This window comes from Dipodomys merriami, unplaced genomic scaffold (genome assembly GCF_024711535.1).
Source record: "Dipodomys merriami isolate MVZ:Mamm:240054 unplaced genomic scaffold, mDipMer1.0.p SCAF_5, whole genome shotgun sequence".
In the NCBI taxonomy this organism is placed as follows: domain Eukaryota; kingdom Metazoa; phylum Chordata; class Mammalia; order Rodentia; family Heteromyidae; genus Dipodomys; species Dipodomys merriami.
This window is the reverse complement of record NW_027206068.1, coordinates 59,996,215-60,011,457: the sequence shown is the minus strand read 5'-3', so window position 1 is coordinate 60,011,457 and position 15,243 is coordinate 59,996,215. Positions and strand designations below refer to the sequence as shown.

At 54.5% G+C, this 15,243-nt stretch overlaps 1 protein-coding gene across 1 annotated transcript in view; it reads left to right on the top strand.

Moving 5' to 3' along the window:
* The window catches only part of Kcp (kielin cysteine rich BMP regulator), a 30,758-nt gene extending 16,738 nt beyond the window's left edge, over positions 1-14,020 (top strand). The window contains exons 24-42 of the mRNA XM_069996719.1: positions 284-460; positions 1,119-1,204; positions 1,653-1,743; positions 1,896-1,978; positions 2,071-2,164; positions 3,350-3,523; positions 3,738-3,820; positions 4,970-5,090; positions 8,253-8,332; positions 8,514-8,613; positions 9,503-9,591; positions 9,842-9,944; positions 10,031-10,173; positions 10,435-10,607; positions 10,688-10,799; positions 10,898-10,999; positions 11,691-11,855; positions 13,217-13,523; positions 13,633-14,020. Coding sequence (XP_069852820.1) covers positions 284-460; positions 1,119-1,204; positions 1,653-1,743; positions 1,896-1,978; positions 2,071-2,164; positions 3,350-3,523; positions 3,738-3,820; positions 4,970-5,090; positions 8,253-8,332; positions 8,514-8,613; positions 9,503-9,591; positions 9,842-9,944; positions 10,031-10,173; positions 10,435-10,607; positions 10,688-10,799; positions 10,898-10,999; positions 11,691-11,855; positions 13,217-13,523; positions 13,633-13,874 — 2,525 coding nt within the window. The 3' untranslated portion in view covers positions 13,875-14,020. The remainder of the gene's footprint in view (positions 1-283; positions 461-1,118; positions 1,205-1,652; positions 1,744-1,895; positions 1,979-2,070; positions 2,165-3,349; positions 3,524-3,737; positions 3,821-4,969; positions 5,091-8,252; positions 8,333-8,513; positions 8,614-9,502; positions 9,592-9,841; positions 9,945-10,030; positions 10,174-10,434; positions 10,608-10,687; positions 10,800-10,897; positions 11,000-11,690; positions 11,856-13,216; positions 13,524-13,632) is intronic.
* The last annotated feature ends 1,223 nt before the right edge of the window (positions 14,021-15,243 follow it).

Genomic DNA, 15,243 nt, shown 5'->3' with positions numbered 1-15,243 from the left:
AGCAGTGGCCTGGTGAGCATCTCACTGCTGTGACGTGCACATCTCTATGGGGTTTTTCTAACCTAGACAGACAGGGAGATTTCTTGCCACTCCAAGGGGGAAAGTTTGCCCTTTGCCCTTTGCCCTCTCAAGTTTTCTTTGTCCCTGGCATGGGCTTCCTCTTAGCCCAGGTGCCAGGATCTTCAAGGCCCGGCCTTCTGCTAAGGCACTCAGAGCAAGTGACGGCTTTCCCCTCACTCCTTTCTGCTCTCCCTCCCCCCCCCCCCCCCCCCCCCCCGCCAAGGCTGTGAGTACCTGGGTGCATCTTACCTGAGCAGCCAGGAGTTCCCGGATCCCCGAGATGCCTGCAATGTATGTACCTGCCTCGAAGGCTTTGTGACCTGCCACCACCGGCCCTGTGAGCCTCCAGGCTGCAGCCACCCTGTCACCATGCCAGGACACTGCTGCCCAACCTGCCAAGGTACAGCTGCACCTGCCCTGCCCCTCCCATTGCTGGGGGTCCCAGGGGCCCTGACCTGCAGCAAGTAGGAGACAGACCCAGCGGAGACACATGGGCCCTCACCCCAGACACTCAGAATTCTCTCTCTCTCTCTCTTCCTTTCCCCCCTCTTTTTTCCTCTCTTCTTCCCCCTCTCTTCTTCCTCCTCTCTTCCTCTTTTTCTTTCCTTGTCTCTTCTTCTCTCTTCTCCTCCTGCTTCCCTCCATCTCTTCCTCTCCCCCTCCCTCTCTGTCTGTCTGTCTCCCCCACTAGACTTCTCTCACACCATATCCCTGCCCTTCTTCCATACCCACTGCCACTCTACACCAGATTGCCACACTCACCAAATAACTGATCCTCTGGCTTCCATACTCTTTCTTAAATTGTCTTGTTGCCCTTCTAAAATGCCCTGTCTCTACTTGAAACCTGAATGGTTATTCAGTGGTTCCTACCGCCCTGGAGTTACCAACCAGGAAGTAGCTTCCTAGCTCACCTTCCCAGGATCACCCACCTGACCCTGTGTCCACTGAGCTTTGCGAGGTCCCAGGCATGGCTGTGTAGGCATGCCTATGTGTGTGTGTGGGGGGGGGGAGTGGTGTTCCAGTATAGGCTCCTCCCATTGTGTTCCCCACTCTGCCAGGATGCCTGTACCATGGGGTCACCGCTGCCCCTGGAGAGACTCTTCCTGATCCGCTTGACCCTAGCTGCTCCCTCTGTACCTGCCAGGTGAGGTGGAATGCTTGGGAGCTTTTCTTGGTAGGTCTCACACACTTTCTTGCCTGGGCTGGCCATGTACTGGGATACTCAGCTCGCTTCTTTGCTCAAGGCCAGCACTCTACCACTTGAACCACCTGGTTATTTCCAGCCTTGTCTGTTTATGTGGTACTGAGGAATTGAACTCAGGGCTTCATGCATGCTACGCAAGCACTCTACCACTAAGCCACCTTCCCAGCCACTACCTTTAGGACCTTGATAACCCTTCATCCTATTGTTCCCCCCAAGCTGAAAGCGGCGGTCCCCACCCAGGAGTACACTCCTGTCATATCTGGTGGGACAGGGTGGGAACGTGACTCCCTGGCCATGGGAGGGGCTTGGGCCTGGGAGGCGGGTGCTCCCCAAGGGCCAGCCAGCCTGGCGTGAGGCTGCGCCGGAGTGACATGTGATCTCCCCCCAGGAAGGCTCCATGCACTGTCAGAAGAAGCCGTGTCCCCCAGCGCTCTGCACGCACCCCTCTCCAGGCCCCTGCTTCTGTCCTGTCTGTCACAGTGAGCTGCCTCCAGGGGACCTGGCTCCCCTCCCCCTCATCCCCCTCCCCCGCCTCTCCCTCCTCCCCTTTCTCCCATCCTTCCAGGTCTAAGGTTGGGCAGTGCAGGGTACTATAGCACACGGCCCCTGCCCAGGACTTGTGTCTCCACAGGCTGCCTCTCTCAGGGCCAGGAGCGCCAGGATGGGGAGGAGTTTGAGGGCCCTTCAGGCAGCTGTGAGCTGTGTCGCTGTCAGGTACACAGGGCTGGGGCGGGGACAAGGGCTGGGCCAGGGTGGGGGGTGGTTCAGGCCTGGATGGTGAGTCCCTGGCCCTGCATCTCCTGTAGGCTGGCCAGGTCAGCTGTGTACCACTACAGTGCCCTCCACTTCCCTGCCTGCTCCAGATCACAGAACCAGGGAGCTGCTGTCCTCGCTGCCGAGGTGCGCCCAGCCCATGGACTTCCCCTGTGCTTTAGTGCCCAGCCTAGGCCCCGCAGCCTGCGCCACCTCCCTACCGACCCTTTGACCCTCCCTCATCTCTGCCCTTCATTGTCCCCTTAGTACATCTTCACAGCTCCTCCTCCCCCTTCCTCCCACTCCAGGTCCCCATTAAGATGCTTCTCCATGTTGTTCCTCTTCCTAACCACACATACCTCAGTCATAACCACCATGGAATTAGCAATATCCCCTCTATCCAGTACTTGAATTAGAACTCAGGGCCTCTTGCTTGTTAGATACTCATCTACTGTGTGAGCCACACCCTAGCCCATGTGCTGTTAGTATTTTTTTTTTCAAACTCATCTTTTTATTTTTCAAATTCAGTATTAAACTTTTTGCCCAGCCTGGCCTCAGACTTTAATCCTCCTATTTCTGCATCCCAACTAGCTGGGATTATAGATGTGTACCACCAGGCTGGGTCATAATGAACATTTATGGAGGATATACAAGGTGCTGTGCCCTGGGCCGAGCACTCTCCATGTATTATCACGTTTAAGCAGCACAATCATTTTGTTAGATAAGTGCTGTCCTTGTTCCTGTTTTACAGATGAGAGAATGGAGGTACAAAAAAGTAACGTAGCTGGGCGTGGTGGTACATCCCTGTAATCCCAGCGCTGGGGAAGTACAGGCAGGAGGACTAAAAGCCAGCCTGGGTTACATAGCAAGAACCTGTCTCAAACAAACATGAAGGGAACATAAGTTGCTGGGGCCCTCTGCTGGCAGGTAGACAAGTCTGGATGTGCCTCATGGCCTGCTAGCTCCAGAGCACGAGCCTTTTTCAGTGCATCCACTACTGTATGCATTGTAGTTAGCACTGAGTGGGCACAGCATCATGCTGGCCCTGTGGACAAAACAGGTACGATCCCCAGTTAACAGGAGGAGACTGAAGCTTGGGGGGATTGAGTTTCCATGTTTAGTGATAGAGACATTCATTCATTCCACGTGCGTTTATTACACCTCCCGCATGTTAGTGCTGCGTGCCACTTGGTGGCTTTCTCCTCTACTGTAGACAGGATTTCTGACCCCTCCCCCTATCTTCCTACCACATCCCTGCAGACCCCCTCCCCTCAGTACCCATAAGTCATTGCTGACCAGCAGGGACTTACCCGTGTCCTTCTGGGACCTCAGGCTGCCTGGCTAATGGGAAGGAGCATCCTGAGGGCAGCAGCTGGGTACCCCAGGATAGCCCCTGCTCGTCCTGCCTGTGTCACGAGGGCGTTGTCACCTGTGCCCGCGTCCAGTGTGTCAGCTCCTGCATCCGACCCCACCAAGGGCCCAGTGACTGCTGTCCCCGATGCTCTGGTACTGGGAGCCTGAGGTGGGAGGGGGCTCTGAGCTCCATCGGGACCTCTCTGCCTTTATGCTGGGCTGGAAGGCAATGGAGGCCTCAGGAGGAGTGGCCTTGCTTCTTGTATGCACCCTAGTCCCTGGGGGAGGACTGGGGCAGGGGACTCCCTCCCTGGCATGGCTGCCTAGAAGGTTCCCTGGTCCTGCTCTCATTTTACCCTGCTCTAAGACTGCGAGCATGAAGGGCGGAAGTATGAGCCTGGAGACAGCTTCCAGCCTGGGGCAGACCCCTGTGACGTGTGTGTCTGTGAGGTAGGAGCGGGCTCAGCTGGGGACTGGGGCAGCAGGGGCAGCCAGGCAGCCAGCGTGGAGCTAGTACAGGAGTCAGGGACTTTGCTCATACCTGAGCCAGGAGCCTAGCTCAAGGTTTAGACTCCGGGTCTGAGCGTGGGGAAGCAGTGGGCAGGCTCTCTTGGCTGGCCTGTGGGGTGGGATCGTGAGGGGCCACGTGAAATGGTGAGTATGGAAAGGTCCCAGCAGAAGAATGATGTCATAGGTCAGGAGGTGGGGGTGGAGATGGGAGGATGGCAGGAAGCTCTTAGATGGTTAAAAAAAAAAAAAATCCTTAGCAGGGCGCTAGTGGCTCACACCTGTAATTCCAGCTACTCAGGAGGTTGAGATCTGAGGATTGCTGTTCAGAGCCTTCCCAGGAAGGACAGACAGTCTGTGAGACTCTTAGCTCCAACTAACCACCAGAAAACCAGAAGTGGCGCTGTAGCTCAAGTGGTAGAGCGCTCTGCTTGAGCTGAAGAGCTGAGGGACAGCGCCCAGGCCGAGTTCAAGCCCCATGATTGACAAAAAAAAAAAAAAAAAAAAAAAAAAAAATCAAAACAAAACAAAAATCCCTTGAGGTGTCAGGCTCAGGGAGTAAGTCTGAGGGTTATGAGTTTCCCTTTAGATGTGTGTGTGTGTGTGTGTGTGTGTGTGTGTGTGTGTGTGTGTGTGTGTGTGTTTGTGTGTGTGTGTCACACATTTGTGCTGGGCCTGGGGCTTGAACTCAGGGCTTGGATCCTGTCCTTTAATTTTTTGTTTTTGGTCAGTTGTGGGGCTTGAACTCTGCCTGGGAGCTGTCCCTATGCTCTTCAGTTCAAAGTGAGCGCTCTACCACTTGAGCCACAGGGCCACTTCTGGTTTTCTGGTGGTTTATTGGTGATAAGAGTCTCACAGACTTTCCTGCCTGGGCTGGCTTTGAACTGCGATCCTCAGATCTCAGTCTCCTGAGTAGGTAGGATTACAGGCCTGAGCCACCAGCGCCCTGCTTCCCTTTAGACCAGAAACCAATATACCTACAACACACCCCAGAGAAGAGGTGGCAGGTAGCTCGAGGGCCTGGGGTCCAGGAAAAGGGATGGCTCTCAGCTTTCATGACTTTGGGACCCACCCTGCTCTTCATTCTTGTAGTCACAGCCAGAGGGGCCACCCAGTCTTCGCTGTCACCGGCGGCAGTGTCCCAGCCTGGTGGGCTGCCCGCTCAGCCACATCCTGCCTCCTGGGCCCCAGCTCTGCTGCCCTACCTGTGCGCGTGAGTCTCAGTTACAGGCTAGATAAGACTCCAGGACTGCCCAAGAGTGAGGCTAGAAGAGCCATCCTGCTCTCCTCCCCAGCCCTAGACTTTTCCTGACTCTAGTGGACTGTTCTAGAAGCCCTTATCTTGGCTCCAAGGGGAGCTGGGTGCAGTTTGTGGAGAATCCCAGCAGGTGGCGCTGTAGGGTTGCAATTGTGCCACTTCTGGCTTCTTGGAGGTTGTGTTAAAGTCTAGAACTTAAATAGTTTACCACATCCCTGCAGACCCCCTTTCTGGTCCCACACTTCCTGTTGACTACCAGGGGAGAGAGAAAAGTGTCCCATGTATATATATATATATTTTTTTTCTCTCTCCTTTCCTCCCATTCCCTTTTCTCCCTCCTTCCCTTTTCTTTTTTTTTTTTTTTTTGTCGGTCGTGGGGCTTGAACTCTGGGCCTGGGCGCTGTCCCTCAGCTCTTCAGCTCAAGGCGAGCGCTCTACCACTTGAGCTACAGCGCCACTTCTGGGTTTCTGGTGGTTTATTGGAGATAGGAGACTCATGGTCTCTCCTGCCCGGGCTGGCTTTGAATCGTGATCCTCAGATCTCAGCCTCCTGAGTAGCTAGGATTACAGGCGTGAGCCACCAGCGCCCGGCTCTTCCCTTTTCTTTGAAATAGGGATTTAGGGCTGGGGGTATGGTTCAAGTGGTAGATCTCTTGCCTACCAAACTTAAGGCCCTGGGTTCAAACTTAAGTACCACTTAAAAAAAAAGGAAAAAGTATCAATAAAGAGGCAGAAGTGGTGAGTAGAGGGGTAGAGAAGCAGTTATAGTTTTTATTACAAATACTAAAGCATAGTTAAGTGGTTTCCTGAGCTTTAAGAATGGTAGTGAATTGGGCACTAGAGGTGTATGCCTGTAATCCTAGCTACTCAGGAGGCTGAGATCTGAGGATTGAGGTTCAAACGCAGGTAGGAAAGTCTGTGAGTCTCCTATTTCCAATTAAGCCTCAAAAAGCTAGAAGTGGAGGGCTGGGAAGTATGGCTCCGTGGTAGAGTGCTTGCCTTGCATGCATGAGGCCCTGGGTTCGATTCCTCAGCACCACATAAGCAAAAAGAAAAAAGCCGGAAGTGGCTCTGTGGCTCAAGTGGTAGAGCGCTAGCCTTGAGCTGAAGAGCTGAGGGACAGCCGCCAGGCCCAGAGTTCAGGCCCCACAACTGGACCAAAAAAAACCAAAACAAAACAAAAAGCTAGAAGTGGAGGTATGGCTCAAGTGGTAAAGTACCAGCCCCAGTAGCCACACACACACACACACACACACACACACACACACACACACAGAGGAATGGCTGTGTACCTGCCACAGCCATTCTGCCTTTGTTGTGTTGTAGAAGCACCACTCAGCAGCTGGTCTTCCACCATGTAGACCATATTGACCACATATACAAGACATGTGTTCCAGGAGGAGAATGGCACTACTCTCTGACATTTTTCCAAGTTCATAGTGTAATAAACAGACAACTGTACAGTAGCATACAACTTACCATCTACACCATATTAGATGTATTGAGTGCTACCATCCTCTGCATTCATCAGGGAGAACTGGTCTTATAACACTGGAAGCTAGGATAAGCTTCAGGGGGTAAATGAAGACTCATTTATTTTTTTATTTTTATTTTTTTTTGTCGGTCATGGGGCTTGAACTCTGGGCCTGGGCGCTGTCCCTCAGCTCTTCAGCTCAAGGCGAGCGCTCTACCACTTGAGCTACAGCGCCACTTCCGGTTTTCTGGTGGTTTATTGGAGATAGGAGTCTCACGGTCTCTCCTGCCCGGGCTGGCTTTGAACCTCGATCCTCAGATCTCAGCCTCCTGAGTAGCTAGGATTACAGGCGTGAGCCACCAGTGCCCGGCTTGAAGACTCATTTATTAAACACCTGTATTTGGTGATTCTAATAAATAGCACCAAGGCTGCGTGGCGGCATACACCTGTAATTCCAGATAATAGAAGGTAGTTTGCAGTTTGGGGCCTGCCTCTGGGGAAAGAAGTTAATGAAGTCCTATCTCAAAGAAATAAGCTAAGTGTGGTGTCACATGCCTATGGTCCCAGCTACTTTGGGAGGCTGTTGGTAGAACATGGTAGTTCAAGGAAGGCCCTCAAGCAAAAACAAAAAACAAAAACAACAAATGCAAACCCTGTTTAAAAAATAATGTTGGTGGTGGCTTAATCCTGTAATCCTAGCTACTTGGGAGGCTGAGATCTGAGGATCAGGGTCCAAAATGAGTTGATGGTAGAATGCTTAGCTAGCAAGGGCAAGGCCTTGATTTCAAGCCCTACCTAGTATCACACTAAACAAAACATCAAGGTTCACAATATCTAATGAGGTACTTAGTATTATTACCTTTTTGATTAAAAAACAGACTCAGAAGTTGAGTTATCTGCTCAAAGTGACACAAGCATTCAAGTATTGATTGTTAGAGCTAGGATTGGGATTTGGGGTAGGTACCCTTGTGCTTCCCTGTACTGTTTAGCCAGATTATAGCCTTCCTTCCTTCCTTCCTTCCTTCCTTCCTTCCTTCCTTCCTTCCTTCCTTCCTTCCTTCCTTCCTTGCTTCCTTGCTTCCTTCCTTCCCTCCCTTTCCTTCCCCTTCCTTCCCTCCCCTCCCTCCCTCCCTCCCTCCCTCCCTCCCTTCCTTCCTTCCTTCCTTCCTTCCTTCCTCCCTCCCTCCCTCCCTCCCTTCCTTCCTTCCTTCCTTCCTTCCTTCCTTCCTCTTTGTTTCTTTTCTTTTCTTTTTTTTTGGTGCTGGTACAGGGGCTTGAACTCAGGGCTTAGGCACTGTCCCTTAGCTTTTTTTGTTCAAGACTAGCACTCTACCACTTGAGTCATACCTCCATCTCCACTTCCAGCTTTTTCTAGTCAATGGAAATGGTCTCTTAGTATCTATCCAGGCTGGCTTTGAATGGTGATCCTCAGATCTTAGCTTCCTCCTGAGCAGCTAAGATTACAGGAATGAGCTACCCACCCCCTCACAAAGTTCCTATTAAATATCAGAACTCTTCTTTGCTAGGCAAAGAGAAAAACAGGATTTCTCCCTCCTGGAGTGAAAGGTAGTCAGATGGGCATGTAAGCAAACACTGGGCTCTCCTTGTCCCTCTTACCCTCACTCCTGGTCCTTCCTTCACAGAGGCCCTGCGTAACTGCACAGAGGGCCTGCTGGGGTCTGAGCTGGCCCCGCCAGACCCCTGCTACACCTGCCAGTGCCGGGTGAGTGCTTCCGCTTGAACCTCTCCTCTGGGGCTGGGGCTGACGCGGTGGTGGCTCCTGGGCTCCCATCCATCCTGTGTGACCCGAGTGTTTGATTCTGCTCATGTCCTATCCCCACTGTGGCCCCAAACTCCTTGGGCTCTGCGGTTCTCTCCTAATGCGTTCACGTGACCATGAGCAGGACCTGACATGGATCTGCATTCGTCGCACCTGTCCTGAGCTCAGCTGTCCCCTGCTGGAGCGCCACACTCCCCCTGGGAGTTGTTGCCCTGTGTGCCAGGGTAAGTGCTCAGCTTTGATCTCCCAGTCAGAGAGGAGCCCAGGAGGGGAAGGGAGGATGGGCGTTCAGGGACTCTGGGGTCTGCACTCAGAATTCAGGCTCCCCTGGACGCTGGTGGCTCACACCTGCCATCCTAGCTACTCAGGAGGCTCAGATGAGGATTGTGGTTTGAAGCCAGACCAGAAAAAAAAAGTCTGTGAGACACTATCACCAATTAACTGCTAAAAAACTAGAAGTGGAGCTCTGGCTCAAGTGGCAGAGTGCTATAGCCGTGAGCAAAAGAAGCTCGGGGAGCCAGCCTGGGCAAGAAAGTCTGTGAGACTCATCTCTAACTGACACTGGAGAACTGGAAGTACAGCTGCGGCTCTAAGTGGTAAAGTGCTAGCCTTGAGCAAAAAAGCTCAAGGACAATGCACAGCCCCTGAGTTCAAGCTCCAGGACAGACAAGAGCATCTAGGCTCTGAGTTCAAGCTCCAGGACTGGCACAAATCAAAAAGAAAAAAAAAGCTTCATTATTTGTAGAAATGGAGGGGTACTCACTGGTATGGAGTGAAGACCCATGAAGAAGAGGGAGAAAGAGAAAGAAAAGACTGCTTTTTTGAGTCTCAGGCTTTTAGAGTACTCAGGGATTCCTACTCCTTCAGTAGGGCTCTACACTGCAGAGCTGGCTGGGCTTCACACTTCACTTGAGGATGTTGAACCACCATCTAGAGCCCTCCCAAACCTGGGCGCAAGCCTAATGCTGTTAGGTGTTGTTTGGCTGAAGAAACAAAGCCATCAGGGGGCTGGTGGAAGGGGCTGGGATTTTGCCCACTGGGAAGCTCAGAGTGAGCTCCAGGGAGGATCAGGCTGGAAGGACACGACCTGCCCATCCCATTCCTTCTCTTTAGAATGTGTGGTGGAAGCTGGTGGGCGGAGAATGGCAGATGGAGAGAGCTGGAGGGACCCCGACAACCCCTGCCGATCCTGCACCTGCCACGTAATCCGAGGGAGGAGACGAGCATGGAAGACCTTACAGATGGATAAGGGTGGAGGGTCCCACATTCGCCAGCACACCTGGGGTCTTTGAGGGACAGAGGCCTCCCTGTGCTGGATTTCAGCTCTGGTGTGGATGTCTTGAGATGTAGGCCAGTGGTGCTCAAGTCCCCACCCAGAATGCCTCAGGATATGTGAGGTTAAAGGACCCAGGCCTTTCAGGAAACCCCTACAGCCATGGTATCTGTCTTCAGCGGGGCCACATGGAGTGTCACCTCAAGAAGTGCCAGGCGCTCTCCTGTCCCCATGGCTGGGTGAAAGTGCACCAGGCTGGCAGCTGCTGTGAGCGATGCCAAGGTGCAGAGCCGGGCCGATAGAGGCGGGGTGGGTGAGGCCTGGTGTGTAGGTGGAGTGCTCAGCCTCCCTACCTCCTGTCCCCTCAGCCCCCACCCAGGCTTGCCTGCACCAGGGACGCCAGGTGGCCTCTGGGGAGCAGTGGGCAGTGGACACCTGTACCAGCTGCTCCTGTGTGGAGGGCACTGTGCGCTGCCAGAGCCAGCGCTGCCCACCACTCTCTTGTAACCAGGTGAGTGGCGGTAGGGGTGGGACACAGGGGCACTGCCATGTCAGGATCACCAGGTGTGGTGCAAGAGATACACGATGGGGAGGGCTATCGTTGGGAGAAGAGGTGGGGACATGTAGTTACCAGTATAGCCACCAGGTGGTGCTCTGACCCTCTCCTGGTGAGCCTGGGAGTAGGCCTCCAGGAGGGTCAGCTGGGGCTTGGCTGGGAGTGGGGCCGGTGGGGGCACGTGGTGTGCCTGACCATGTCCGGGGCTGAGGCCAGGAAGAGGCACCTGCCCTGAGTCCTGGCAGCTGCTGCCCCCGCTGCCTGCCCCGGCCTGCTTCCTGCATGGCCTTCGGAGACCCGCACTACCGCACCTTCGACGGCCGCCTTCTGCACTTCCAAGGCAGCTGCAGCTACGTGCTGGCCAAGGACTGCCGTGGCAGGGACTTCAGGTGTGCAGCCCTCCCCCTTCTCCCTGACTCTCCCCCCTGGACCCTCTGATCACTGGCACCTGGGCCCCTCCTGTCCCTAGTGTGCAGGTAACTAATGACCACCGGGGCCGCAGCGGCGTGGCCTGGACCCAGGAAGTGACTGTGCTGTTGGGAGACGTGGCCGTGCAGCTGCGGCAGGGCGGGGCAGTCACAGTGAGCAGGGGACGGGGGGGGGGGGGGGGGGATAGTGGGTCCCGGGCTGTCCACCTGTCCGGCCCAACAACACCCCTTCCACCGCCTCCCTGCTGCAGGTAGACGGGCGCCCCGTGGCTTTGCCCTTCCTGCTGGAGCCGCTGCTGTACGTGGAGCTGCGAGGACACACTGTCATCCTGCACGCCCAGCCTGGGCTCCAGGTGTGGCCAGAGGGAGAGATCTGGGTGGAGTTGGGCTCCCCCAACAGGGCCTGGACCCTCTCACATCTGCTCAGGCGTCTGTGTGTCCTGGAGAAGCTCATGGGTGGAGCGAGGGGAGAGGGTACCAGTGAGATTCCAGGAGAGGAGCCTGGGGCAGAGGCCTGGAGGGGCAGCTGGAGGAGTTGGGAGCTGAGTTTTAATCTTGGCTAGGCCACAGGTCTTCTGGGCTCTTAGGCCACTGGTAACCTTCTCTGAGCCTCTGTCTGCTCAGCGGCGAGGTGGAGAAAAGGTTAGTAGGAGCCGAGACTACGTCATCTAGTGTCTACGTCATCTAGTGTCTGCCTCGGTTCCTCTAGGCTAGACGCACAATTCACAGATGCACACGATGAAGCGAGCATGCGCCCTCTCCCCACTCAGGCTGTGCCTGTCCTTCACAAGGCCCCAGTGCCGTGAGACATGGGTTTCACTGCACCTGGGGCCAGGTGAGGGGTGTCTCACCAGTGTGGGAGTGGCAGTCTGAGTTGGCCCTGGCTGCACAGCAAGTGACAGGCCCAACGGTCCCCTGGAAGTCTGCACGTGTCTATCCTCCTCTCCGCTAGCGTGGAGAATGACAGCCCAGTACATGGGGCCGTGATGGACTCAGCTTCTTGGGGTTCCTTCCCCTTCCCCAGTTTCAGACCTCTCTGTACAGGTGCTGTGGGATGGGCGCTCTCAGGTGGAGGTGCGTGTGCCAGGCTCCTACCGCAGCCAGACCTGCGGGTTGTGTGGGAACTTCAATGGCTTCGCCCAGGATGATCTCGCAGGCCCGGATGGGCTGCTCCTGCCCACGGAGGCGGCGTTTGGGAATAGCTGGCAGGTGAGTGGCACGAGGTGGGCGTGGGGGGAGGCAGCTGGGCATGGTCTGGTCCTGAGTCCCAGCACAGCCATCGCCTCTGCAAGGGGAGACTTGAGAGGGAGTTGAGGGTCTCGGGGAGGAGTGGGGGAAGATTGACTGTCGGGGTTCTAGGGGAGGTGGAATGGCGTGTTGAATAAGCCTGGCAGCTGAATCCTAAACCCTGCCTTGCTGCTCCCTGGCTGTGTGACCTTGGAGAAGGCACTTACCTACTCTAGGCTTTGTTTTCCTCATCTGCAAAATGAGGACAAGGAGAAGGTAGATGATTCTTCTACTTTTCCTGAGAGCTTTTTCTTATTCTCTCCACCCCCCCCCTCCGCCTTTCTCTCTTTGCCAGTCCTGAGGCTTGGACCCAGGGCCTGGGCACTGTCCCTAGCTTCTTTTGCTCAAGGCTAGCATTCTACCACTTGAGCCACAGCATCACATCTGGCTTTTTCTGTGTATGTGGTACTGAGAAATTGAACCCAGGGCTTCATATATGCTAGGCAAGCACTCTACCACTAAGCCATATTCCCAGCCCCTCTTTTTGTTTTTTAATTAGCTTACATTAGTTATATGAGGGGGATTCTATTTGATTGTATTTAACTTCTTTCATCCTTGGAAAAACCCAAAAAACAAACAAAAAAAAAATCCCACCTCCCCCACCCCCCAGTACCACCCTCTGGCAGAGCTTATTCCCTTGAGAGAACTTTTTTGTGGGCGGGGCATGGAGGTAATACTAGCACTTGTACTCTAGGTGCTTTACCACTTGAGCCACACTCCCAGCATGGTTATTTCGTGGTTGAACAAGTTTATTTTTTTATTTTTATTGTGAAAATACTGTACAGAGGGGTTACAATTACATGGGCAAGATGATGAGTACATTTCTTATCAAGCATTGTAGCCTCCTCCTTTGTTTCCCCTTCCCATCCCTTCCCATCCTCCCCCCCACTCCCCCCAGCATGGTTCTTGAATCAGAGTCTTTGTTATTTATTTGTCTGTTGTGGGACTTGAACTCAGGGCCTCGGCACTGTCCCTATGCCTCTTTGTGCTCAAGGCTGGAGCTCAACCCCTTTGAGCCACAGAGCCACTTCCAGTTTTTGAGTGGTTAATGGGATATGAATCTCACAGGGACTTTTCTGCCTGGGCTGGCTTCGAACCACAGTCCTCCGATCTCAGCCCCCTGAGTAGCTAGGATTACAGGTGTGAGCCATTGGTGCCAGGCCTTTGAATCAGAATCTCTTACAGAGAGATTCTTTAGGCGAAGGCAAATGGTTGGGGGAGACATGGCATGCCATGTCATCTTCCAGTAATGGTGGCATATCCGGATTGTTTTCCCCATCTAGGTCCCAGAGGGCCCAGGGCCCGGCCGTCCCTGCTCTGCAGGCCGTGAGGTAGATCCATGTCAGACTGCAGGTTACCGGGCCAGGCGAGAGGCCAATGCCCGGTGTGGACTGCTGAAGTCCTCCCCGTTCAGTCGCTGCCATGCTGTGGTGCCCCCAGAGCCGTTCTTTGCCGCGTGTGTGTATGACCTGTGTGCTTGTGGCCCTGGCTCCTCAGCCGACGCCTGTCTCTGTGACGCTCTGGAAGCCTACGCCAGCCACTGTCGCCAGGCGGGGGTGACGCCCACCTGGAGGGGCCCTACACTCTGCGGTGAGGGGTGATGCCCAGTCCAGGCTGGGGGAGGGCACAGGGCAGAGGGGTAAGCAGAGTGAGGAGCTGTCTGGGGCCCCCATGACCCCATCTTCCACTCTACCTTCAGCGATGGGCTGTCCCCTTGACCGTGGCTTTGTGTTCGACGAGTGCGGGCCACCCTGCCCCCGTACCTGCTTCAACCAGCATGTCCCCCTGGGGGAGCTGGCAGCCCACTGCGTGAGACCCTGCGTTCCCCGCTGCCAGTGTCCCGCGGGCCTGGTGGAGCACGAGGCCCACTGCATCCCACCAGCGGCGTGCCCCCCTGTGCTGCTCACACGAGGTCAGCCACCCCCCACGCAGGACCCCTGACCAGGACCCAGCATGCCAGAAGCCTCCCTATGGTGAGCAGCCACCACTTGTGCAGAGCTGTGAAGACAGAGCCCCGCTCCCTGCTTGGACCCTGGCAGCCTGGGTGGGCCTGTGAAGACCCCCGTAGCATTGAAACACAGGCAGTAAACCCCAAGCCTGCATGGCTTCTGTGTGTGTGTGTCCTCCTGGCCTGGGCGGTAGTGGGCTACTGGAAACGATCAGGGTCCCTGGAGCCAAAGGACTTTGCTCCATCCTATGTCTGTGTCCCTAGCCAGGCACCCTGGTACCGGAAGGTGGGACCCAGCTGTCCTGTTTGCCACTCTGTGCTCAGTGGCAGGCTCTGTGGAGCTGAGGAGCCACACAAGGGACTCAGTCCACACACAGTCCCTTTTTCCTGGGCTTGGTGGTACTAAGTGCTCAGGTACCTTCTTGGCCACTCTTAGACCTCATGCCTTGGGAGACAACACACAGACACATGCATATGTGCATGCATGTGTAAACGCAGCCTTCAGAAACACAGGTGTCATGTGCACGCATGCCTGCCTGCATCCACAGCCATGGCCACCTGGGAGCACAATGACAATAAGACATGTGTGCAGCTTGCCAAGATCCAGTAGGAGAGAGAATGTGTTTGGAAAAATCCCAAGATGTAAAGCCCTCTTTGCTGTGTAGCTGCTGTATAACCTTGGAGTTTGAAAGGCCAAGGTTATTATCCTGGGGGACTCCATTGTGGATCCCTCATGAGGGAATGAGGGCTCAGAGCTCTAGGAGAGGAGGCACACAAATGCTTTATCGTTTAATGGAGCAAGGACACACTTCGGGGAGGTCACCTGCGCTGCCAGCTCAGCCCTCTTTCCAAGAGGCTTTTTTCTTTTTTTTTTTTTTTGCCAGTCACAGCGCTTGAACTCAGGGCCTGGATGCTATATATTGAGCTTTTGCTTAAGGCTAGCAGTCTACCACTTTGAATTACAGCTCCATTTCTAGTTTTTAGGTGGTTAATTCAAGGTAAGAGTCTCATGGCTTTTCTTGGCTGGGCTGGCTTTGAACCACTGTCCTCAGACCCTAGTCTCCTAAGTAGCTAGGATCACAGGAATGAGCCACCAGCATTCAACACTATTCTTGTTTGAAAGAGAGACAGGAGATTGCCCCATCCTCTCATGGCTGGGTAACAAAAATACAGGCAGGCAGGGCTGGGAAGTTGGCTCAGAGATAGAGTGTTTGCCTTGCATGCATGAGGCCCTGGGTTCGATTCCTCAGCACCACATAAGCAGGAAAAAGCCAGAAGTGGCGCTGTGGCTTAAGTGGTAGGGCGCTAGCCTTGAGCTGAAGAGCTGAGGGACAGTGCCCAGGCCCAGAGTTCAGCCCCCAC